Here is a 26688-nt window from a genome sequence, read left to right as displayed (position 1 = left end):
ATGGGTTAAGATTGTTCCGTTTGTTTTCAGCACACAGACCCACATCATGGAGCTCATACAGGAGCTAGGCTTGGAGGTCTACCCACAGTACAACGCGGGCCTGAAGGTGCACCACATGGGCGGGTTTCATGCCAAGGTCCGCACCTACAGCACCAGCATCCCCGGGCTGTCGCCGCTGATGCTCATCGACCTCACTCAGTTGCTGTGGAAGGTAAGGCGTGAACAGTGGCGTGCACAGATAGACACTAGGGGGTGCTAGAGCACCCCCTGCCCTTTTGGCAATTTTGCTCTTAAGAAAAAAATAGAAAATATTTTTTTTCTTAATTGATCAAATCTTGATACTCTATCTCTATCTACTAAATCTTGTCTACTATATTATTTAGGCCCCCACAATTCTAAAGCTATGTTACTATGTCAGTGGTTCTTCGATAAAAAATAATAGCAGACCTACAAGCTCGTAGCGCGCCACTCGGTGGCGTGCTATGAGCTTGTAGATCTGCTATTCTTCAATAGCTAAAGCACCAAAATGTGCTGCACAAGGTGCCCTTTTTTTCACTTGAGCACCTGCCCCTCTAAATGTCTGTGCACGCCACTGGGCGTGAACCTATAGACTATAGTGATGCAGTGCATATACTATACACATTGGCATAGAAATATCAATACTTACTGTACATTGCATATTATTACACACGCAGTCAAACCATTACTTTTCAGAGAAAAAAATATTCCTGTGTGTTTTGTATGTGTGAAAAAATCACACCTGTGTGAACTGAGTGGTGCAACTCCCCCCCCCCCCACCCCCCCCCCCATCCCTCTCTTCTCTCTCTCTCTCATATTAGCAGGCGACAGTGCAGCACTATCCCTCTCTCTGTATCTGGCACAACAGCGCCCCTACTGGTACTCATAGTCATATACTGGTGCTCATTAACACATACATAGGTGAACCAACACATATAGGTGAACACGGACATTGCTGTTCCTTGGAGTGGTTGCACCACTCAAAAATAAATAAATGAATATATATATATATAATATATTCCTACAAGCTCACAGCGCATAAAGGTTGAATCATGGAGATACAAGGTTTCGGCACCAATGTTCCTGTAGGCTAATTATGCTAGTAACTAGTAACCGAGCGGCTGGCTGGCCACCTGGTAATTAGAAGGGTCGTTCCCCCCCCCCCCCCCCCCCCGCCTGCCTGACGTGTGGAAATGTCCCTCCCCGGGCAAGACACTTAACACCTGACTCCTCCCCGGTCGCTGCATTGATGGCACTTACCCAATGCTGCTGATAGTTAGCCTGTAGCACTTGCCCTATAGCCTCGACGACCGTACAGGCCATATGCAAAGGCTCATCTTATGTCATTTAGATAGCTATTTTATGTAGACACAGTACTCTATAGTGTATACCTATTCTATCTATTCTATTGCTAGACGGATGTTCTTAGCTTACTTACGTATGATTCTTTTATGTATTGTTTTACCATGTGTTGTTCTTGCTTACTGTAAATCACTCTGGATTAAGAGCATCTGCTAAATGCCTAAATTGTAATTGCATGGTTAGGATGACTTAAATGAGGGTTAGAGAGGACAAATTTAATTTGCAAATGTACGGTGACAAATGCACCCAAACAACTAATGGGGTCTAAATTTTAATTTTACAAACACATAGACATGTTACATCGTGCACAAAAATACTTGTTTCCCTGGTTGCTATATGGTCACGAATCACAGGATGGACTAAACGTGATACTGACATAAAAATAAAACAAAACACACGTAATTGACCTCAAGTCTTTCGTGAGTGGCAGGAACAACCTATAACCTGTAATCTGCTGCGGAGTCCCGACAACCTCTCTCCATGCAACAGATCGATATGCCTCCAACGGACGTGCTAATGATATGCTACGTTAGCGATGCTCGTGTGAATTTGGGCTCCCAAGTGATGCCGCGAGAGCACATTCATCACACTAAACGGCAAAGTATACCAGCAATCTAGGGAGGGGATCTCCAGAATGTATATATATATATACACAGCACGACATGGACAAGGAGCGTAGAACATTTAGCTATCTTCCCTTGTGATCAGTAGCCTAAAATTCCATATCAGTGGGATGATTTTTATTTATTCTTTTCCCTACAGCCTTGTTAAAACAAAGACAATCTCATGCCTGGAGATTATGTGATTGTTGCTCACGCTCATAACTCTGGCACATACATTTTCTCTTGGACTAATTATTCCTTATTTTACTCTGTACCTGTACAGTATTTTACTATAGCCTTGCATAAATACAGTCCAAGTGCCGAGGGCTAGGCAAGGTGTTTCTTTCTTTTTGTGTTTTTCAGTAATGTACCTATAGTGTCTGGTGCTCCTTTCCTGCGGACTCTTTCTATCTTTATCATCATCGTTAGGGTTTTTGTTTTGCTACACATGGCTGTATATCCCATTGTATCTGTCCTATGTTTCTCTTCACTGGTGTGTGTGTGTGTGTGTGTGTGTGTGTGTGTGTGTGTGTGTGTGTGTCAGATTGACAGACTGTGTGCCACAGTGTGTGTCGAGGACCCTTCCAGGACCCCCAATGCTGTGCAGTTGGATAGTATGACGGTGCACTCTTACATGGACCAGCATGCCTGGACTCAAGGTAAGAGCTATTCAAGAACACAACAACAGAAATGTCTTGGGCGGGATCGAACCCCTTTCTTGGGGTTCTGTACAGCAGGGGTTCTCAACGTTTTTGGCCCGGGGACCCCCGGAGATGCTTTGGCAGTGTCTCGGGACCCCCGCCCCGCCCCCCAATATAAATTGACTGCTACAATAACCTTAATAATGGAGACAATACACCATAAATACTGAAACCAGTTATAATCATTAGGGAAGGTGTGACTATGAACGCTTCCATTTTCCAGCCATTTAGTTGCAAAAAGAAAAATCTTTTTTTCCTTTTTCTTTCTTTTTGAAAATAATTTGGGGACCCCCAAAATAATTTGGCGACCCCCAGAGGGGTCGCGACCCACGGGTTGAGACCCCCTGCTGTACAGTATGTTCAGTATAAAAAAAAAAAAACGTTGTTGCTGCTATATAAATATTTGACGTTTTTCAGAAAGCTTACAAGGTCAGGATTTAGAGGGCTTTTTAGAATCGGCCTCAGTCCAAAATGGGCTAAAAGCCTTAAAGCTCCACTATGTGATACATGGCTCTTATCCATAAACAAGCGAGGGAAATTTCCATATTTAATCAAAAGACGACACTTGACATCTCCCTTTTTCTCCCCCTGGCTACACCTGTTTGGTTTCACTACTCATGCTGTAACTCTTGGCGTTACAATATAATCGGCACTAGAGCCAAAAATCCCAATACCCCCAAATCTCGGCCACACGCCTTACTCAACACAATTGGTGACCTTCCAAAATATGTTACCTATCTTGTGGACTTCACACAACTCACAGGGATGTCTTTAAATATGGGGGCCTGAATACCGCTATAGGTTGAACTCTATAGCTAATGAACAATAAACTGCAACGATTTACGTTTACGGACATTGACATTATGTGATTGTCGTCGACGCGATCGTCACATATTATTTCAGCAGGTCACCACTTTCACCGTAACACCACCATGCTGGAGTGAGTGAGCGAGTGTGAGGAAGCGAGTGGCCAGAGATTTTGGGGGTATTGGAAATTGGCTTAACCCATTTTGTGCGGGACCGGGAACCCATTTTGGTGTTAGCATCATGTCGTGCTTTAGCTATTGAAAAATAGCAGATCTACAAGCTCATAGCGCGGTCTGCTATTTTTTGAAAAATCGAAGAACGACTGACAGTTTTTTAAATCTGATCTCAGGTCAGACTGGGTTAATCAGACCAGTGGTGTGTCCAGTGGAAACCTCGTATGAATCTGATCTCGGGTCAGAATGGCTTAAGGGTTTTCACTGTGTGTGTGCTATGTGGCTGAATCCAGAGCTGAAGGAGCTGATGGCGCTGAGCAGCAGAGCCGTGTTTGGCATGGAGCCGTCCCAGATGTCCTTCCTGTACTTCCTCATGTACGCGGCGGCGGCCGGAGGTCTCCTGGCTCTCCTGGAGAGCACCCCGGGCGGCGCTCAGGAGTTCAAGGTCAAGGTAAGGACCCCCCTCCCCCTCCCCCCCCCCCCCCCTCCCCTCCTCTGGGGAAACCATTTGATCATTTTCTCATATCTTATGCTGTATAGTGTTTTTCCTGTCATGGTTGTTTTATGTTGTGCCTTTACACGCTCCTCTCTCTCTCTCTCTCTCTCTGTGTGTCTCACTCTCTACCCCCCCCCCCCCCTCTCTCTCTCTCTCTCTCTCTCTCTCTCTCTCTCTCTCTCTCTCTCTCTCTCTCTCTCTGTGTCTCACTCTCTACCCCCCCCCCCCCCCCTCTCTCTCTCTCTCTCTCTCTCTCTCTCTCTCTCTCTCTCTCTCTCTCTCTCTCTCTCTCTCTCTCTCTCTCTCTCTCTCTCTCTCTCTCTCTCTCTCGGTGTCTCACTCTCTGCATGACTTATGCTCGCATAAACCACTTCAGAATATTAGACGTTTAAAAAATATGGTACTGTAGCTCCTTTTCTAATTCCATGCTAGAAAAGCCATTTCAGTCAAACCCTAATTTGCATATCAGACATGCTCCGAATATGAAATCGGTCTTACATAAATTACGAGTATTTAGCATTTTGCATGTACACAAAAACAAACACATCCATTTAATTTCCGGCTTCTCGTTTGCTTCATTATATCTTGCATCATTTCTATCATATTTCCACTTGTTTACCGTGCAACTCAATTACTCTACACACATATAGGTGCCAGCCAGCACTATACAATAACAACCACAGTCTGCACACAAGCAGTAGGGCTGGAACATATTAATGGACAGAATAAAATATCACCAGAGTTTTGACCTGGTATACCTCTATCGATGATCAGGTAGACAAAACAGGAACAGGCGCTGGCCTAAGGCAGTGAATAAGTAAAAATGAGACAAAGGTCGCACACGATGCTGTGTACCATCTATCGATGATACCGTATTGTGACAATATAATATTGTGACAGTATACAAGCCGATTGTGAGCTTGTAGATCGGCTATTTTAAACCATTTGTTTTTGTATAAAAGTATAAAAATAAGGAATAAGTGATTTAAAAACGACACTTTTTTCCCCCATATCGCAATATTCCGATCCCATTCAGATATCTTGTCTCGTGTCATGATTTCGATTTAATATCAATATCATATTTTCCCTGTAACTTCTATAACAAACAATGTGTCGTCCTCATTATGTAACGTTTAGCACTATCCATTCCCCTTCCCCTCGCCGCCGTTCCTTCTTACAAATTGGGACAAAATCTGCGGGCTTGGAAACAAAAACATGAGCCGCTGCCACGGGGGGGTTTGGCAACACTTCCATCCAACGCGCGTGTTCTTTCTGATTCCCCATAATGACTCGATGATTACATTACACGGCATGTCAAGCTCATGCATTATCCCATTTTGGGCGCCGGGAACCCCCTTTTGGTGTTTTAAACCAAACTTTATAATTTAGCTATTGGAAAAATAGCAGATCTACAAGCTCATAGCGTGCCACCGAGTGGCGCGCTACGAGCTCGTAGGTCTGCCATTTTTGAAAAATCGTTAAAATGTGCCTCAAATCTTTCCGAAAATTGTCATGATTTTTTTAATTTCGGCGTCTGAATGGATTAAGTCTAGTCCCCGGCAGGGGGAAGTATAAAGGAGGGAACGGCGTCCTTTTCCTTGCCTCCTTTGGTACTCGCTCAGCCCTCCTTTTTTTTGGACTGCAATATCTGTCTCTCTCCACAGGGAGGCACCCAGCAGCTTTCAGAGTGCCTGGCGGAGCGTGTTGGGCGGGAGCATGTCCGGCTGGGCTCGGCTGTGACGGCCATATGGCAGGTACGGCACACATGTAGTATAACGGCTCGTTCAGCGGATTGATGAGGCGCGACACCGAGATAACGGCTTCCTCAGTGTGGGGGGAAAACGCCCCCCCCCCCCGTCTCCACTGAGCCTCATTGCCTGTCTGTCTGTTCCGCCTGACCGTTCTCCTTCCTCTAGTCTAGCCCGTTCTGACCTGAGATCAGATTCTAAAAAAATTGTCTTCTACGTCCTGAGAGTTTTCTGAAAAAGCTATGTTTCCGTGTCAGTCGTTCTTTCGATTTTTCAAAAAAATAGCAGACCTACAAGCTCGTAGCGCGCCACTCGGTGGCGCGCTATGAGCTTGTAGATCTGCTGTTTTTCAATAGCTTAAAGCATGACACGATGCTAACGCCAAAAGGGGTTCCCGGCCCAAAATGGGCTAGATAGCTCGGAGGACCAAAGTGTCACATGCTTAACGCTAAGCTATAGAGCTTTGTCCAAATGTTCCTGACCCGCATCGCCACAATTGTGCAGCGCTGCTCTGTTCTTCTTTTATCAATTGACGGACGGACGGATGGATTGATTAGGGACGCAACAGTTAATCAAATTTATTTATTTAAGATTATTTAAAAAAAATCACACCCGTGTGAACTGAGTGGTGCAACTCCCCTCTTCCCCCCCTCCTCTCTCTCTCTCTCTCTCTCTCTCTCATTAGCAGGCAACAGTTTCTCTCTCTCTGTTTCTGGCACAACAGCGCCCCCTACTGGTACTCATAGTCATATACTGGTGCTCATTAACGTCACATAGATAGGTGAACCAACACATATAGGTGAACACAGACATTGCTGTTCCTTGGAGTGGTTGCACCACTCAAACTAATATGTGTTAATGATTTTAAAGGGATTGTGACATTAAAAAAAAGTTTTTGGAATTGTTCTTGTTTTTTTTAGGTTTTCTAATCTCAATTGCACCCAAAAAACATGAACTTTTAACATTCAGTAGATTTTCTGTGATCTGGGGTTTTCTGGCTCAAACAGGTGCTCTGATTTGCTGGCAGTAAGTGACATCACTTACTGCAAATCCCATATATGTCAATGCGATTTGCCAGCAGATGTCACTGTTTCACTGTGTTGCCTGTTTTCATTGTAGCTCAAAAGGCCCAAAAAACCCCAAAGAAAACTTCAGACCACAGAAAATCCACTGAATGTTCAAAGTTCAGGTTTTTTGGGTGTAATTGAGGTCATAAAACCTAAAAGAAAAAAGAAAAATAAATGAAAAATGAATGTCATAAAACCTTTAATAGAACAATTAGATTCTAGGGTGACCAAGGCACACCAAAAAAAGTTAGAAAACCGCTGTCCCGGGATGCCACTGCAGGGTTTGCAATATTATATATTATTTATTATAAAAATGAAAGGAACATAAAAGTAATGACAGGCGCCCACACGCCCCGCCAAAAATAAATAAATAACTAAGCGAAAACTCTAGTTCTAGATGCCAACTGAGATGCATGTAGACCGCCGAGACCCAGACGAAGCCCATTGATCTTTCAAAGGCAGTTGGCATCTCTACCAATGGAGTGTGCAATTCCTTTTCTTTTCTTACTAATGAAACGTGTGAAAAGCAATTGACGGGGTGTTTCTTTTTTTGTGTGTTCATGTATTATTAGTAGGCTATAGAGCCCCTTTCATGACGACGCCAGGCCCAGGAAATTAATCCCAATGCATCTTTCCCATAGACATTTCAAAAAGTATTTATTTAAAGCATCGTACGAAGCCAACTCGAGTCGTGACAAATCATGACAACAAACACAATGTTTTGGACCAAACAAATAATTACAAAGAAGAAAAAAAAAGAAAAGTGTTGTAACCTGCCGTTTTTTTTTCCTACTTTCTAATTATTTGTTTGGCCCAAAACATTGTGTTTATTGTCATGATTTGTCACGACAGGAGTTGGCTTTGTCCGCGGCGTAAACGACTTTAAATAAATACTTTGTGAAAAGTCTATGAGGAAAATTAACGGGGATTTATTTTCCGGGTCTCTCGAGGGGGCGGAACGTCGATGCTCTATAGAATAGGCTCTAGCTCTACTATCTATCCTATACCAGGTCTGTAATAAGTAATATTGGTCTTTCCTTGCTTTATTAATTACTAAAATGGCCAAATGGTTTTAAAAAATATATATAATTTTGTATCAAATTGATACGAAATATTGCATAATCCAGTCAAAATGAATACATATTAATATTAAAATGATAGACCTATAGGAAGCGTGAGGTCAGCTGCCATACTGTACACATGAATTAGTTTGTTAAATTAAAGTGTTTCAAAACCTCATGTATAATTATAAATATCATACCAAACCGTGTACTGTATACAAGCAAAGTTCTCAACAAATCTCTGCAACTGCCTCTGTGCCTTAGTCATCGCATTTCGTTTTCTCTGTGCGTGTGTGTGCGTGCGCGCGTGTGTGTGTGTACACAGGATGGCGAATGGGCCAACGTGAAGACTGCCAAACACTCCTTCCTGTGTAAAGCCGTGATCGTCACCTGCCCCCCTCACTTGGCAGGTCAGTGTGCGTCTCACACCACCTCTGTCAACGCACTAATGAATGGTCAGCGATGCAGAAAGCAACTCATAAAGCAGCACTCTCTGGCTCAGTCAACCATGCAAAAGGGGTGCATCCATCCATGCAGATAGAACTATACCACCCCCACTAGAGTGGCTTAGTGCAGTGCAATTTGAACACTTAAACCACAAGGAAAAGCAAATTATCTCGAGCCTATGTTTTATTTGATTTGATTTAAAAATGTCATACCTATTTAATGACAGCACTTGCTGTTGAAGAGTGTCCGTCCAGAGAGTGGGAGATCAGGGGTTTGCCTACCGGGCTTGGCACTCGAGCTTGGCATCAAGCGTTGGATTTGGGGGTAAGTCACTGCGACATACTGTCCAGGGGGTGTACTTGTACATCAAGCTGTCTGACATAGGAGATAGGCTCTATATATTGGACCTGTAAAGGGACGTGCACACATATATCAAAGGGGGCTTCAGCCCTGCCCTTTTACCCGTCTGTAAAACAACTGCCCTCTCCAGACCACGGATGCAGCATTTACTACATGGTGAAAGAACTGCAAATGCCACTCCTCTCCTTTCCATGCCATACTGGAAGGCAGCATTCAGGAGAATTGTTTTTTTCCCCTAAAGTCTCCATGAACTTGAACGCAGTTTTTTGCGCAGGGTTGCGCCTGGAAAATAGCCGATCTACAAGCTCTCAACGCATCGCGTTGTGAGCTTGTAGATCTGCTAATTTCGCTATTTTGGGCCAAAAGGGCCCTCTTATGGGATTTCAGCCCCTGCCTCCCTAACACACTCTGCACGTGCCTGGACCTATATACTCTACTACTTCGTCGTCGTACAAAAGTGCTATGCAAAGATAGTTGATCTGCAAGCTCACAACGCGTAGCATGCTGCTGTGCTGTGAACTTGCATATCGGCAATTTTAGCCATTTTAGAACAATTTAAAAAGTGAAAGTGGTTAATGTAAGTCTGTCTTTGGGTTTTACAAATATTGAACCAATGCAAATTATTGAGAGCTTGTGAATAATAATAATAATAATTAAAAATAATGTTATGCCTTTTGCTGAAAAGTAAAGGTTTTGTACATACAAAGGTTGCCATCCGACAGCGAGCGACTGCTGTATATAGTACAGTATTTGTACATGCATTCATGCGACGGAAAAGTAAAATAAATAAATAAGCGTATAGATAAAGAATGAAAGATAATAACCCATGCAATCCTGTGGTATATTACTGCTCCTCGAACCCGGCGACCTTTAAAGAAATGTAACAAAATCTGAACTCTCCCATATATCAACAAAGCTCTGTGTTTTGCCCTTGCGGTTGCATGAATCAGTTCTTCCACGTCTCTAGACGTTGGAAAATGTTTTGAATCAACTGTAGTTACCTCAAGTAGTCTTAAGTTGGCCAATAGGTTATCATGCAGTAAGGGGAGCTTCATTTAATCAATGGTTTTTATTACAAACGACTACCTCAGGAAGGAAGGAAGGAATTAGAAAGGAGAAGGAGAGAAATGGGTGCGATAGAATCATGTGACATTTTGTCAAAGTGCGGGTGTTGCAATCCCCGCATCCCCTGTGGGCCGGGTGCAAGTCGCGACACCCCAGACTTTGCGTGCGTCATAATGGCCGAGGCGGTGCCTCTACTCGTCATGGCTGAGACTGTCCCGGGGGGGCTAGAGATCTCCGGGAGGGTTAGAGCTGGACAGTGGCGTGCACAGACATTTAGAGGGGCAGGTGCTCAAGTGAAAAAAAGGGCACCTTGTGCAGCGCATTTTCGGGCGGGAACCCATTTTGGTGCTTTAGCTATTGAAAAATAGCAGATCTACAAGCTCGCTACGAGCTTGTAGGTCTGCTATTTTGTTCTTAATCGAAGAACCACTGACATAGAAACATAGCTTTAGAATGATTGTGGGGGCCTAAATAATATAGTAGAAGGGTTTTTTGATCAATGTCACCATGGTCCACACACTACAAATTAAGAAAAAAAAATAACTTTTTTTTAATTTTAATTTTTTGAGCACATTGCCAAAAGGGCAGGGGGTGCTCTAGCACCCCCTAGTGTCTATCTGTGCACGCCACTGGAGCTGGAGCTCAGAAGGAGCTGAAACGTCATCTGCAGGTGAAGGACAGTCCGTATTGGAGGACAGTCAATATTGGAACTGGGACTGGAGTTCCACTCTTTAGTCTTGAGCCGCAGAACGGCTCTTACGCTTGGACTTAGCACAACGGGGGTCCCGATACATGGCTGGATAAGATGGCATTTAGGCTTTGGCGTGCCAGAGGGGCTGCATGGGAAGGTGCCGAAGCTGAACGAGACGTTCAGGCTTAGGCTAGCATGAGGCTGGTTATGTGGGCCTGTCTGTACTAACCTGGCAACGGATCTGTCATTTAAAGCCTCATACTCAGAGGCATGGACCATAGCCAAGACCCCTTAATGAGACAGGTTTGAGAACGGCGTTGAATTATGCAGCATGGATTGCTCCGGCTCTGATGCCAGTGGCACCCGCCAGCCTTAAATCAGAGGAGGAGGGGAGGGGAGGGGTGGGGGGGGGGCTGGGGTTGACAGGGACTCTTAACCCATTTAGACCGAGGCCGATTCTAAATAAATGTCTTCTAAATGCTGACTAAACCCTATATGTTTCTAGGTCAGTGGTGCTCAATATTTCATGTCAAGGACCCCAACATTTATAATTGGCTGCCGACCGCCATCTGGAAACATGTTGTTCCAGGGACCCCCCCCCCCCCCCAGAAGCAAAGATTTGAGTTAAAAACGTTTAAAAAAGCTCTGAAAGAATATATATTCAAAGATTTGACGCAAATTTTCACGATTTTTCAAAAATACACAGACCTACAGTACAAACTTGTAGATTGGCTATCTTTCAACAGCTAAAGTATAACATAATGACTTTAAAACACCAAAAGGGGTTGTTCCCCGCCCTGAATGGGTTAAAAGCCAAAGGCAGGGCAGTGATTTAGATGTCACCTCTCCCAAAGGGAGTCGGGAATAAATAAAAGAGGGGTTTGCCCGCTTAAAGTCATCTGTGTGACACGTTTCACTTTAATGTTCCGGAACTGGGGGGGAAACCTGGGTAGATTTCCCCCGTCAGCACGGGATCTGAGAAGTGAAGCTTATATAGCGCAGCCGGAACAGCCAGGATGACGGCGATTATGACTCACACAAAGACTCCCAAGCTTCTTTCCTATGCACAGTGGAAGTGTTGAGCATTGTTCTCACTCTCATGCCTCTCTCCGCCTACGCTTGGCTCGTCACCTACAATGTTTGTGTTCCACTGCCCCTGATGAGTGGTGAGCTCATTCACACTCACACAACAATACATATGTCAGAGTCAAAAAGCACTATTGGACACAGACATAAGCCGTCTGGAGTCTCTGGACGCACACACACACACACACACACACACACACATTTAACATCTTTATTTGCATTCACATTTTACAAGGAATTTTACAAGTGCTTCAGGATACAGATCACGGGTACAGAAAGCATCGCCTTCTCCATAAATGGCGACTGCCAATTATTGCAGACGCTGAACAGAACCTTGCCGATGCCTTAATTAGCTCTCTGCTTATTGGGCGTGCCTGCAATCTGCAGGCCCCTCACGACTGATTTATGGACATCACCGAGGCTTCCAAATATGAACACAAGTAGTTTACATCTGTAGCCAAGCTGTGTAATAGCATCCTTAAGACGCTGGTACTGTACTTAAGCACCTTGGTAAGGCATGCCTCTTCCAGACTGTGGTCAAATGTACTGCATGCCACTTCCAAAATGGTCACTTCTCCACTGTCCTCAACAACAACTACATCTGGTGTATTGGCTGTGACATGAAAAGGCACACACGCACACACACACACGCACCCGCACACACACACACGCACCCGCACCCGCACACAAGCAAACGCACACACATACATGGATATAAAGCCACATGCATAAAATACACACGGCTCAAACGCCAATGTTCATTTTGGTGATGACACCACAATGACGAGACGGCCTACGGAGAGAGAGAGGGAAATGAGAGCCCTGGCACATCGTTTGTGGCTTCCAGGATAATAACCGCAGTTTAACAACCCGCTAAACTGAAGCATATGATCATTAACTAGTGGAGAGAGCGTGGAGTATAGCTTCGAGTTCCTTTGGGGGGGAGGAAATGCCCTTTCATGGGAAGAAGTGGCGACTAATTGGTTCACGCGGCGCAGCCATGTGCGACCAGATGCCGAGGCTGCCCGCCTGTCGCCTTTAGGACCGCGGGAGCAACAAATTAGGATTATATGAACGTCGCTGTGCACTGGGACACGCACGTCAGACTTGGCGACACAAAGTACAACTTCACTTCAGGGGGTTGCATATGATTGAGAGTATCCTGACGGGCTGTGTCACTGCATGGTGCAGACGACGCTTAACCCATTTTGGGCCGGGAACCCCTTTTGGTGTTAGCATTGTTATGATTTAGCTATTGAAAAACAGCAGCGAGTGGCGCGTGGTGCGCTACGAGCTTGTAGGTCTGCTGTTTTTGAAGAACCGTGAAAAGTGACATGAAAGTGTTTGAGAACGACTGACGTAGAAAAAAAATTGCTTTTTCAAGAAAAACAGTCAGGATTTAGGAGACATTTGCAGAACCGTTCCCAGGTCAAAATGGGTTATGAATATGACAGCGAGGCTGTGCAAAGAGACGGTTATTATAGAGAACAGCCCGGTATACGACAGCAGAACTGAGCCCTGCCAGCCCGTGCCAGGACCCGGTGCCACCCGGCACTGGCTCTCAGTCCACCCTGCAGTCTCAGGAAAGTTTCTATCTCTATAAAAACAAACGGTGACTATGCACCCGATTCGACTGTTCAACAGACAAGACCAGATCACTTATAGGATCAGTACGATTGTTTTTTCGACGAGTATGGGCATGCTCTGCCCAGGTCGGCGAACATGCGTTGATGTTAGGACCGCGCTGCGACATGCTTGCGGTTAAGTTCAGGGGAGGGTATGAGGAGGCTTGTCGTTTTTAGTAGGCAGTATAGACCAAAAACGACAGGATTAAGGTTGGTCGAACATTGCGTTAATATTAGGACCGCGCTGCGACATGCTTGCGGTTAAGTTTAGGGGAGGGTATGAGGAGGCTCCCAGCATGTCCAGTAGACCTGACTAGAACGATAAGACCGGTTAACGTGTCATCAACGCCAATCGCAGCCAGTATAGGCTCCAGACGAGCCGATCGGCTGGATAAGATCGGCGTAATAAGTATAACCTACTGGGAATTATCGGTTGATTTTCGGTCGGAACGGCTTGACTATGCGGAGTCAGAGCATGTGACCGGAGCGGAGCGGCCGATAATTCCGCTCTTCGCTCTCGACGGCTTTTGTTACGCTCGCTCCGCACTCACGTTCATCTCCCCCACGCCGCTCCTCGCTCGCTCAGCGCTCACCTTCATTTACGCATGGAGCGCTCCCCGCACCGTGCTCGCTCCGAGGCTACACTCTGATGCCGCTCAGCAGAAAGAAATGACGGGGGAAAAATAAAATGCTGACTTCCTGAAATTGGCTAATTAAACCTGAAGGCCTTCGTTTCAGACCGCATGTTGCAGCAACATGCTGTCTTTTTTGGAGCATGATGTAAATTAGCCGTGCATTGAGCGGCTCGGAGCGGAGGACAGTTCTCGCTACGGAAGTCAATCTGACACATTTATAAACCCGCTCCGCGCTTACGTCAAAATCCCCTCGCTCGCGCCGCGCTCCGCTCCGCTCACATGCTCTGTGCGGAGTATGCGCCTACAGCTACACATACACACGCTAACACGCACGCACGCAGGCAGGCAGGCAGGCAGGCAGACACAGTATTCAGTTACTGCACTGTGTGGTTGGCATCCAGTTATGGATGGCTGATAGATATCGATAGCCGATGGATGCATAGGTGGATGCAATTGATAAATAGATCGACGGATAGATGGTGTTCTCTTTACTTTATTCTTAACAGTTTTATTTCCGACTTATATTTGTGTATAAACGATATCTCCTTGTCACTGCCTGAAGTTTTATACTGACGGCTGTCATGCGCATGTACCAATAAGAAATGCACCATTAAACATTCAGATGCTGTTTTTCTCCCAAAGTGGAGGAAGAATGATTAGGATTTCTATTGTGATCTCTCACCCTTGAAATTATATAATCCTTGGTTTCTGTTGTGTGTGAACAATAATAGCAATTAAAATAAGTCATCCTCAAAACCACACCTCCAGTCGCTGTCATATAAGAACGGGAGGTGCGCTCACGATCACGGCAGCAGAGCCCGTTTGTCCGTGGCTGCACGCGCACCTGCAGCCCATCAAGTATAATTTATGCTTCGTCCCGTGATGGTCTCGCGCACGCAGACCTCTACGCTCACGACAGTGGCATCCGCGATGTGATCTTGTATATCAGCTGTTCTCTGGTGCGCAACACTGTTGCGCTTTGAAGTATAAATGTCTCCTATAATATATAGGGTGCATCTCACTATAGCCAACACACAAGAGAGACTGAATGGACTGAAACCAGCGCTCCCCAAAACAACAGGTTTTGGAGATCTGCTGGGAATTGATTACATGAAACAGTCACCCGTGCGCCCAGTCCCAAATGTTTGTAAACGATTAATTGGTCTATATATAGCACCTTGCATATACTGTAAGCGGAGACACACGCGCAAGCACACACACGCACATGCACACCCCTTGGCCAAACACACTTGCAATAGGTGCAATGCACACACTATGGTACAAACGCATAAACCTGTGTGCTATAGGCTGTCTGCGTGTGAACGGTGTGCTCCCTGATCAATCATGGTCGTCCCTGTATTTATCTCCCCATCTATCCATCTCTTATAATGAGCACAGTCAGTTCTTCTCTTTTTTTTTTATATATACCTCTCTTTACTCATCTCAATGATTTATGAACTGTTTGGCTTGACTGCATATCAGTTTGCAAAGCACGAACGGGACGTGCAAAGCCTGGAAATAAGATCCTTCCCTTTGCTGCATACGTAGCCTGACTTCTCAAATGTACTCATGTACGTGTACAGTGCATGTACAGTACTCATATATGCATGATGTCTTGATTGGTAAATGTGGTCCCATGAGTATTGAGCATCCTGATATAGTTGTTCACGGGTTTGAGAAAAGGAAAAAAAGATGATAATAAAAAAAAAAAAGCAATCCTGTTGAAATTTTCACAGCACATATAGTGGCAGTTTAATGTGATTAGGCTTTAGTCTTGACAGTCGGCTACACGTTTATGCAGACAGCTGTGCACTTAACTAAATTAACATTTTGTTGGAACGTGTGTATTCCTGTCTACTTTGTATGTATACTTGTGGATCGGGCAGGTCGCTGTCATATGGCACGGCATATGTGTATTTTGTCAATATACGTAATTGCCTTATTCATACACGCTTGCACTATAGCGGTGCGTCTGAGTGCCGTTAGAATTCAGTTTGGTGGAATTTTAGTTTGAGAGACACATGCTCTCGAAGTTGTTCTATACCTGAGTAAAACCAAGCAGCACTTTTTTTCCCGACGCTACCCATCTATCTTCTCATGGAAGAGGAGCTGCTGTAATGACAGCCTGCGGCCTATAAGCCCATTCTGACCTGAGATCAGATTTAAAACTAGAAAAAGTGCCCTTCTGGGCACAGGTCTCCACCAGGTTATCCACAGATCCGTGCAGTTAGAGGTAAAAACACTTTTCGGCCAGTTATAGCGCCACCTTGAGGCTGAGTTGAAATTGTTCATGTGGCATTTTGTCCTCTGCCTAGTGGGAATGTGGGTGCACAATTTCACGGAAATCACGCGATGTGTTCATGATTTGCAGCATTTTGTTTGAAACTGAGCACTCCTGTGAACTTTGGAAGCCAATCTTAACCAATCAGGATGGAGTGTGAGAAATATGAAAGACCGGTTTGGTTGAATGGCTCTAGAGAGACTGTGTACCAATTTGCGTGATGTTTGGACAAAATCTGTAGGTGTGCTGTGCAAAAACCTGTTTTGCACAAAGCGGCCTCCTGGTGGCGCTATAACAGGCCGTTCTGGAAAGTTTGGGGCAGAGGTTCATGGTTGGCATCCAGGGAGTGTGTGTGCAAAATTTGGCATCGACCGGGTTAACGGTGGCTGAGATTAGCTGGTCACGGACGGACACACGGACACACGGACACACGGACACACGGACACACGGACGGACGGACGGAGTGCAAAACATACTCTCCCCATGCCTTCGGCTGGTGGAGACAAAAATGTCTTCTGTATACATCCTGACAGTTTTCTGAAAAAGCCATGTTTCTATGTCAGTCGTTCTTCGGGTTTTTCAAAAATAGCAGACCTACAAGCAGACCTACAAGCTCGTAGCGCGCCACCGAGTGGCGCGCTACGAGCTTGTAGATCTGCTGTTTTTCAATAGCTAAAGCATAGCATGATGCCAACTGCCTGGTAGAATACATGCAGGTAAAAGCAATGCATTCGCAATTGATTCGCCGTCTGCAAATCACACGCGTGCGATTTGCCAGTAATCTCCACTTTATTCATGGCACATTAACTGAGAGAAGTACAGTTTGGGAGGGGGATTTTCTTTTCTCTTTTTTTTTATTATTTTTGTTGTTTTTTAAATCTTGCACGGATAACTAAATTAATAATTTCCCCAGACTTAATTCTAAGCTGGTTTTTGCGTCATTCTTCTTGTTTTTGGAAAAGTTACTGCATAATTTCTGAAGCAATGCATCATTTATATTGTTATAGTGCTGTAGCTCTCCCTTTTTCATAAATTAATGCCCTGCCTCGTCACCCTCCAGCTTTGCACAACAATTGCAAATTAGCCAATCTACAAGCTAACAATGTGTATTGTGTACTGCAAATTTTTGCACATTTCTTTATTCGTTTTTTTCAAAGTGAACGTACAAGTGGTTAAAGTATGTGTGAACCATTGAACCAATGAAAGTATGGACAAGCGCTTCGATACAAATAACTACAGTGGATCCATTGTAACACAGTTCCCTTTTTTAGTACAAGGTTCTGGCGGACGGCATCAATATACTACATACAGTACATACAGTAGATGTGTAGAGATGTCCTTGGAACAGATGTGCTACAGTGGAAGTAACGTTACATAATTTAAAAAAATCACTCCTACACACTCCTACACAAAATTATCATAAATATCTGTGTAGGACAATCTTTGTGTTGGGACAAAATAGCTCGATATGCTCGTCTACATTGTCAGCGGTATTTCATGTTTGTGCTAGGACATGATAGCCGATTTGCTCGTACATGAGCGATGATGTAAATTATCCATTCATTGTCGATAGCATTTCATGTTTCTGTTAATACAAAAATCCACACTATAGCCGAATATAGTTGGCGCCCCTCAAAAAAGAAAATATATATAATAATATAAGGTAGCATTGAAAAGTGGTACCATTCAGGATAGGGCATGGTAACGGACATTGGTGTTTGCACAGCATGAGCGCTTGTCGATATACAAGAGACCTGCAAGCCCGTCGGGTACCGACGGGGCCCGGCCCGGCCCACCAAAACGGGCCGGGCCCGGGCCGACTTTGTCACTGCCCAACGGGCCCAGGGCCGGGCGGGCTCACGCGCCGTTATATTAATTTTCCGATGTGAATTTCACCCAGACTGGACTTGCTTCAGCAGCGCGGCAGCATGCTCCATAGTGACGTGACAATAACCCCTCCGCAGTGTCCGCACACACACAAGCCACAAGGCAAGCACACTAAAATCTGGTCAAAACTATAAAGACTTTGAAACAACGTGTTTTACATTCTATCTATCTCTAGCTCCGCGCCTATAAACTCTCGTCCTCTCTCTCTCCTAATTATTGTGCAGCGCAGCTGTACACACACACACAAACCGAGTACTAAGTAGCCTATGCTACGGCTCTCCTCTGACACAATAAATACTGCAGGAGCATTATTACCACACTAAACAAAGTTGGATTTGTACATTGCAGAAACGGCAGATACATAACGTAAGTGTTCTTATTATTGTCCGTCTACTCTGGGTTTTATAATGCAGCGTGAGTCTGCGATAGCCGATCTGCAAGCTCACAACGCGTTGCGCTGATTGACAGTGCACGTGCAGCAGCTAATGTATACAATTATATTTAAGTAGGCTACTTTTTAGTGTGACATCTGTGTGTTATTGACTTCTTGTTCCTTAATGTGGGTTTATCAGAGCGATATAGTGCAGCTGTGAGTCAGTAGCTGCTGCGGCTGCTGTGTCCGTGCACCAATAGAGCGACCGCGGCGGCGGCACGCATGCCTGAAATATTAAATAAAAATAACGTTGGGGTTCGGGGCCGGGCCGTTTCTGTACTTTGCCAACGGGCTTAGGGCCGGACGGGCCTTAACTTCACGGGCCCCGGGCCGGGCACGGGCCTATATTTTAGGCCCGTGCAGGGCTCTATGCAACATATTGTGTGTGCGTGCAAAATTAACTCTGCAAAAAAAGGGGAAAAAAAGGATAATTCCTCCATCCATTCGGTGCATATTTATGATGAGTTTCCCCTCTGACTATAAAGACCAAAGATGGAACCTATTGTACCCTGCTGTATATGCCATGAATATTAATGAGACAACCGAGAGAGACAAAGAAGAATTGTGCAGACCTTGCTTGCATCCCAAAGTTGGAAAACTTAGCTTTTTGGCCGGTGGCCAGAGTGTCTCTGCTGTCCCCCCTGGCCACACATCGTCCCCTCTCCCTGCCCCCCGTCCCCCCCCCGTCTCCTGTCTCTCCCCACTGTGGTCGGTAATAAATTAGCCTTAGGAAAAAAAAAGAGAGAGGGAATTACTGCATTCTGACACTTAGGTCACCTTGGTATGTGGACTCCACGCATAAGGGAAACTCTTATGAACAGTAGAATGGTGGGTAGTAGCACTTGTTTGTTTTTTTTGCTTTTTTTTCCACATAGCCTAAGCCTACTATGTGTTGGGGAGTAATTGGCATGGGATTGGTGTGAAACATCTGTCTAGGACTGGGGCTACCTATACCCGCTGCACAGAAATGCACTGTTTCAGTGGTGTTATGGTTTAGTCCACCTTGACCTTGCTTTTCAAAGCAGAGCTTATTTCGAAAATGTATTTATTTTTGTACTCTGGCTGGGTAAGTTATCAAACCTACCAAAACCTCTCCTACCTGCTCCACTGGCCCCAGTGTGCACACTGCCGGCATAAACAGCTACATTTAGAGTTATACATGGGAACAGTATAATGTTGGTCACAAACCCACTCAAGGCCTATTCATAGTCTGGATTTTTGGTGGTGAGGTGACCACCGCTCCGGTGGTGAGCTGACCACCGGAGCTGAAATAACGTTGAGCGGTGGTGAGTAAAAACAGAGAGAAGGGCTGGAGCGGTGGCGGTGGTTTGCTCTTCACCGCGGCTCGTGACGTCATGTTGTAGTTCGGTGGTCACCCCACCACCGTAAATCCAGACTATGTATGAGCCTTTAGTGATAGCCTGGAAACGAGACGAATCTGCCAGAGCATGCCAGGCTAGCTTGAACCTCCCATCAAGATCACAGTTAAACAATAATTACTATGAAGAGAAGGAGCTGAAATGCACCAATTGAACTGCTTTAAGGAATAGGATGACTTTAACAGCAGTATAACATTGTTCACTTAAGATTCCATGTGCGCTTACATTGATCAATAGTGCAACACTGTTCATGTAAAACATTGTTGTTACACTGACAAGTCAACTCAATTGTACTGGTACAGTCTCCAAAGGGCTTTACAGACCCATTTAACAAAGAAAACAAACATCCCCTGGCCATCCCAAGACATGACTCGATCCCTTCCAGGGTAGACAGTGATGCAATTTTTGCCAATCGTATTCTAGAGCCTGGCCGATGCCAGGTTTTGGGTCTGATGCCGTTCCCAATTTTGGGGAATTTGAGCATGATCTCAGTCTGTTGCTCTCCCCAGGTTGGCAGAGGGAGTGTAGAGCCCAGGATTACATTATTGACACTGGGTGAAAAAATGGGTTACAAATTGTCGGATAAAAATGTAAGTAAAAAAAATATATATATATATTTTCCAATGGTGGTCACGAGTAGACTCTCATACACTATCCGTTTTCTGTATGCATGCGCGCATGTAGGCACGTGCACGTGACATCATTAAAATACTGTTCCACCGGGGATTTCTTTCTTATCACTAGCTATTTTCTCCTGGGATTTATTGTTGTACATTTCTTTGTACAACAAAGAATTACACCCACTCAATAAAGGTTCTAATTTACTCTGTTTTAAAAACAAGACTCTTATTATTTATATTTTTCTTTCTTAAGTCAGTGCCCCAAAAATGACAGGCAAATGCCTGTGCTGGAGCTAATTAACACCCTGAGCGGCACTTTGTGGTCACTAAAAGGCCACTTTTCATTCTTTCTTTTCTCTGGTCTCGGTCCTGCAAGACAAATTGTACATTAGGACTTTGTTAGTTTTTAATTACATGTGGCAATAAGAAAGTTATGCCTTATGCCCCATCTATTCTGCCAGCGATGCTATGCTTGTCTAATATTTAAGTTTTTGTTCTTAACACCCCGAGCGGCAAGGACGGAGTTCTCCGTTCAATCAATTAGTAACGCCCAACGCTCAGGACGGAGATTGATCAAAAGGACGGAGATTATTGATATCAAAACCGATCGCATCGCTCCACAGGCTGGGAGCGTCTGTTGCGCAAAATTCTAAATGTTTTCCCCCATTTTAGTGTTTTGGCTACATCAAGCTACTTCAGCTACTTCAGGGCGTTCGGGGTTAACACCCCGAACGTTGCGCAACAGACGCTCTTATTGCATAACTTTCTTATTGACACATGTAATTAAAAACTAACAAAGTCCTAATGTACATTTTTCTTGCAGGACCGAGACCAGAGAAAAGAAAGAATGAAAAGTGGCCTTTTAGTGACCACAAAGTTGGAGGAAAGAAAATGTACGAAAATGCAAGTCAGAGTGCAATACATCAGTTGTTGGCTGTGTCCATCACGACCCCTGAAATGTCTAGACATCTTCTATTAAGAGCGGTCGTTGGGAACACACTATTCATTCTGGTCCAAATGTACAGACACTTATCTTACGTTATACCGTAGTTACTTTTAAGCATATACGGTAGCTTTGAACTCGGCTGTTGAATTGCTTTACTTTTCTAAAATGTGCTACATAATTGTCATCTGTCATCACTTTGTTTGCCAACTAATTATTTTCACTGACTGTAGAATTGCTCTTATCACCTCAGCTGAGTGTTACCTCAAAAGGGAAAAAACATACTGTACAGTTTGCAGATTTGCTTAATTGGTTGTGAAGCAATACTTTATTGAGTTTACCTTGCTGAAAGCAAGTGTTTGTTGCAGCATTTATAAAGTGTAACTGGGATTTTGACGATAGTTTTATTTTTCGTTTTATACGCTAATCTGTATGCACAGCAATTCCACTGATTAATTCATGTGTATATACGACAAGCACGCTACGCACGCACGCACACACATTCTATAGGCCTTTTTGGGGCTTTGTGTATCATAGTGGTTCTACAAACAAGTCGGTGCATTCATTAGATTTAGAGTTTTTGTAGTCCAGTACTTTAACTCAAGTAACAATTTGACTGAGGAACGTTTACTTGGAGCATCTGTACTTTGACATAAGTAATAGGGCTTTGTAACTGTGTCCACCAATGAAGGTGGATGGAATGGACAGAACATGGCCGTCCCCACCCAAAAGTTTGAAAGTAGCAACATTTGTGGTGGAAGTACAGCAGAATAGTGAGTGGGGAGAGAGAGGTGGGGAGTGTGATTGAAAGTGTGATTCACATCCTATACCCTTGTGCATGCAACTCGTAGATTCAGTGGGTGACAGGTGTTTCCAGACAGTCTCAGAGGCAGTAATTACAAAGCCTGATTCATACTAAGTTATGCGCTGGTGTGTCTCGCACCTGAAATTAGCTGATCTACAAGCTCATCGCGTCACAGCAATTAAAATGCACTATAAGCTTGTGGATCATCTATTGTCTCTGCAGTGCGATACTGGCACACAACTAAATATAAATCGGGCATAAGGGAGAAACAGCAAATGAATATAGACCCAACTCAAGGAATGTAATTAACAAATAATCGTGCTTTGAATCTGCTTTAAAACCACGCCGCTTCCGAACATCCCGGTTCCCAAAAAGCCAAGTCACCTCCCTGAAAAAGCTATGCTAACCTTGTCGTACTGCGTGAACAGTGAATACAAGCATTTTTTATATATTTTGAAGTGTGCTTTAGATTTATAAATTTATAAAACCTAACTCATTAAACGCTGCTCCAAACTCCCCGGGTCAAAAGGCTTTGATTCCTATCTCAATAGGTGAAATTACTATGAAGAATCGCAGTTAACTATGGAATCGTGCATTTTTGTCACCTAACCCACAATCCCCGTCACTCTTGATCGTTATTGTTGTATGTCTCCAGCTTGACTTTGTTTATGAAGACATGCCTGGTAGAGATTACTTTTTGAAAATAAATGTTCAAATGACTGTACATTGTGACCCAGCAGGACCTCAGTGGTTTCCTGGAAGCATGTAGTTCGTCCGTAGAGTCTTTCTATTTTGATCTTCAGTAGAAGTCTGTATTTAAAGTCTCTAAAGGTTCAACTTTCAACTTTCTTGTTACAGTGAGCACTGGGACACGCCTTGTATACGCAGTTGTACATTCGAATGTCGACAAGCTTTGCGACAATATGACATTCCATGTTGATCGTTCCCCATCCATCGTTCCTCTTCGATGTCTCCTTTTTGACTGATACCTGCTCATTTAATCAAAGTTATATGTGCAGCCGCGCCTGGAAAACTAGAGTTCTCAGCAGGCCCGTAAATTAAGGCCCGACGCTACCTGGGACCTCATCAAACCCTGTACTTTCAATACACTGCCCCCTGCTGCCACCCTTAGAGCTCCATATATGGAGCTGACCTGTTCTGACATTCCATATCTTGATCTGACCTCATCACACTCTGTACACTCAAGATACGCTCCATATATGGCACGTGCACGTGACCTCGCCCTTTAGGGCAAGGTCGCTTCTCGCCCTTTAAGGCAAGGTCGCTTCTCGCCCTCAGGCGTCTTACGGGTTTAGTATACTGTATTATATGAACAGTGGTGATTATAATGGCATAAAGTGTAATACACACGTGTATCACACATCCTGTTGCTATGGTGAAGACTGACAATATGAAAAAAATAGTTCATGTTGACCAGATGACAATGGGTGACATTCTGTGGGCACATATTGTAATTACTTCCATTATTGATGACCATTATAAAAGTCAAAAGGACATCAATGTCATTTGTATTGATTAAGTCAACTGTTGACTATTTGGCTGTGTTGTATCCTATTATACCACACGTCTCTGTGTGTCTGTGTTTGTGCGTGTGTGTGTGTGTACGGTTGTAATGCATGTAACTCGACAACCGTTTGCCCCACCGACTTCACATTCAACACACGCGTTCCACACACCCACAGGGAGTGCTGTGCCCGGTATCGAGTCGGTCGGACCCACGGTTCTCCAGAACCACCACAAAAGGCTCTGCTCAGGCTCTGCCAGTGGGCCTAATCAGCCTAAATCCCCTCACCTGTGCAATTTCCAGACTCTGCCTCAGCCAATTGATTGCCATGGCAACCACACACCTGCCAATTGATTACTTAATCAGTCCACTTTTCACAGTCAGTTTGCACTCTTCACACACAGGCAAACAGACAGATACAGAGATCTCCATGTGGAACACTGCAGACGGACAGTAAAAATGGGTGCTAAGACAACAGGTATTGCATACTAAAGATATCTCCATATACAGTATGGGCACAAAAGGGACACAGACAGATAGTTGTCAACAAGTTGACAACGGGTATTATTACTGTAGGTTCCCAAGTTGCATCGTTCCCAAGTAGGCCGGTGGCCGACGAGCACGTACAAGTCTAGTTATATGTAACAGTGTATTATAATGATCTGTTCATAAACTTTATTTCATTCATATCGCAGAGTCAGAATGCCATGCAGCCGAGATCTGCCATCTTCTCAGCGGATGCCTCTTCCCCCTGTCTGTCCTCCTCTGTGTGTATCACGCACGAGAATGGCTGATATAGTCATATTCATTTAGTATTCTACAGACTATACATCCATAGAACACTTTTGTCTATGGAGGGATCAATCCCAGCGGCGTTCTAATTTGTTACGGCAAGTCGCTACAAATTAAATGATCTTCCTTTTAATGAGCTCATATGGGGCACATGTGCGATTATAATTATTGTACCCCAACCACAATGCACCTGGCAAAGTGTGTGCCCCGATACCGATTTGAATGTTATCCCATCATGCGGTACACGTGCAGGGAATGGGTTATCTCATGCCATGTAAAAGTGTAGCTCTGGTCCATAGCTCTAATGCTGTTGCATTTAGAGCTATGTTACCGATGACTTCCGGGGCTCGCATAAATGCTGACCAGCCTCTCGTCTTTAGCGTAAATAAAAATAACGTTTTTGCTACTCACCAATACAAAGGCGGGTTGTGCCATTAGAAAGCCTACTTTCCTTATAGTGGAAGCACTCTGAGCTCTATCTGACTATCAATATTGCCAAGAGAAAACCTTCATAAAGAATATTGTCTTCTGAAAGATATCCCTTTCTGGCCAAAAAGTACCTTTTCATACGTGTGGTGGGGGGCTCAGAGTGCTTCCACTAAGGAAAGTAGGCTTTCTTTTCTAATGACACAACCTGCCTTTGTATTGGTGAGTAGCAAAAACATTCTTTGTCATTTCATTTCACGACCTGCATTTATGCGAGCCCCGGAAGTCATCGGTAACATAGCTCTAAATGCAACGGCATTAGAGCTATGGATCAGCTAGAGCTAGGAAAAGTGGAGATATTTTACTAAATACTAAAAAGGTAGGAGCGCACACCAGTAGTGGGGAGGTGCTTACCAAAGGAGATAAAACTTTGACTGGAAAAGGAAAGAGGCCGCACATCAATGTTTTATGTTTTAACGTTTCGGCAAACAAGTTGCCTTCTTCATTCCCTGAAGAAGGCAACTTGTTGCCGAAACGTTGGAAAAGATAAAAAAATTATGGCATCGTGACTATACGAGCTGTGCGGCCTCTTTCCTTTTCCAGTCCAAATACTGTTTTCTGCCTGAACATTCAAAAGGATTTAATGCCACATGACAAGAGCTGATCCCAAGTCACAATCATTTATTGTTGGGTGAATGAATATATACCCAGAGCGCTGTAAATTAGAATGTCGCTGAGATGAATCCATCCACAAAAGTGCAGGGAGTATGAGTGTTCCAGTGTCTGCCATCCATATTTTTGGATGGCGTTTTGAATGGACACTTCTAAATTGCTCTCTACACCCACTAGGATAGAAAATTGATTTCTTCAATGCTGAACAACCTCTCACCGTATTCACTGCAGGCTAAAGCTGCCCCCCCCCCCCCCCCCCCCTCTACACCCAGCTCGCGAAGTGGTACATTTACTGTACTCTACTGCAATTTTTAGGTATTTTTATTTAACTGTATTTCCATTTAACCCATTCTGACCTGAGATCAGATTCATACGAGGTTTCCGCCGGACACACACTGGTCTGATGAACCCATTCTGACCTGAGATCAGATTATAAAAATGTCAGTCGTTCTTCGATTTTATTCAAAAATAGCAGACCTACAAGCTCGTATCGCGCCACTCGGTGGCGCGATATGAGCTTGTAGATCTGCTATTTTTCAATAGATAAAGCATAACATGATGCTAACACCAAAATGGGTGCCCGGTCAGAATGGGTTAAACTATATATATAATTATACTTCAGTTCTACTCATCTCGACAAAAGCAAACATTCTACTTTGACTCCACTATAATTCTTTGAAAACTTTAGTTAGTTACTTTATAGATTGTGATTATTACTACAAAACCACTGAACCACAGCCCGATATACTTTGGCAATTTGAAAATAGCTGATATGTGAGCTTGTAGATCTGCTATTTTCAAAGGAAGTTTAAAAAAGAAGTTTAGGGATAATTAATGCACGTACGGAAATATAGGCTAGTCAATGTAGCCCAAAAGAAATTGCAATAGTAATTTTTCAAGTTTTTTTTTTAGGATCCTTATGTTCCTCCAAATAACATATTAAAAATGGTTGTATTGAAAAATGGGTAAATCATGGTAAAT

At 44.2% G+C, this 26688-nt stretch overlaps 1 protein-coding gene across 1 annotated transcript in view; it reads left to right on the top strand.

Moving 5' to 3' along the window:
- LOC310878846 (putative flavin-containing monoamine oxidase A) overlaps positions 1 to 26688 on the top strand; it is a gene marked incomplete at its 3' end in the record, with an annotated part of 115201 nt that overhangs the window by 5220 nt on the left and 83293 nt on the right. The window contains exons 3-7 of the mRNA XM_083793261.1: positions 31 to 211; positions 2527 to 2641; positions 3957 to 4114; positions 5824 to 5913; positions 8361 to 8445. Of these exons, the coding sequence (XP_083649387.1) occupies positions 31 to 211; positions 2527 to 2641; positions 3957 to 4114; positions 5824 to 5913; positions 8361 to 8445 (629 nt within the window). The remainder of the gene's footprint in view (positions 1 to 30; positions 212 to 2526; positions 2642 to 3956; positions 4115 to 5823; positions 5914 to 8360; positions 8446 to 26688) is intronic.

The sequence above is a fragment of the Protomyctophum parallelum genome (assembly GCF_964188405.1).
Source record: "Protomyctophum parallelum genome assembly, chromosome: 21".
Lineage (NCBI taxonomy): Eukaryota > Metazoa > Chordata > Actinopteri > Myctophiformes > Myctophidae > Protomyctophum > Protomyctophum parallelum.
This window is presented reverse-complemented; position numbering and strand designations above follow the sequence as displayed.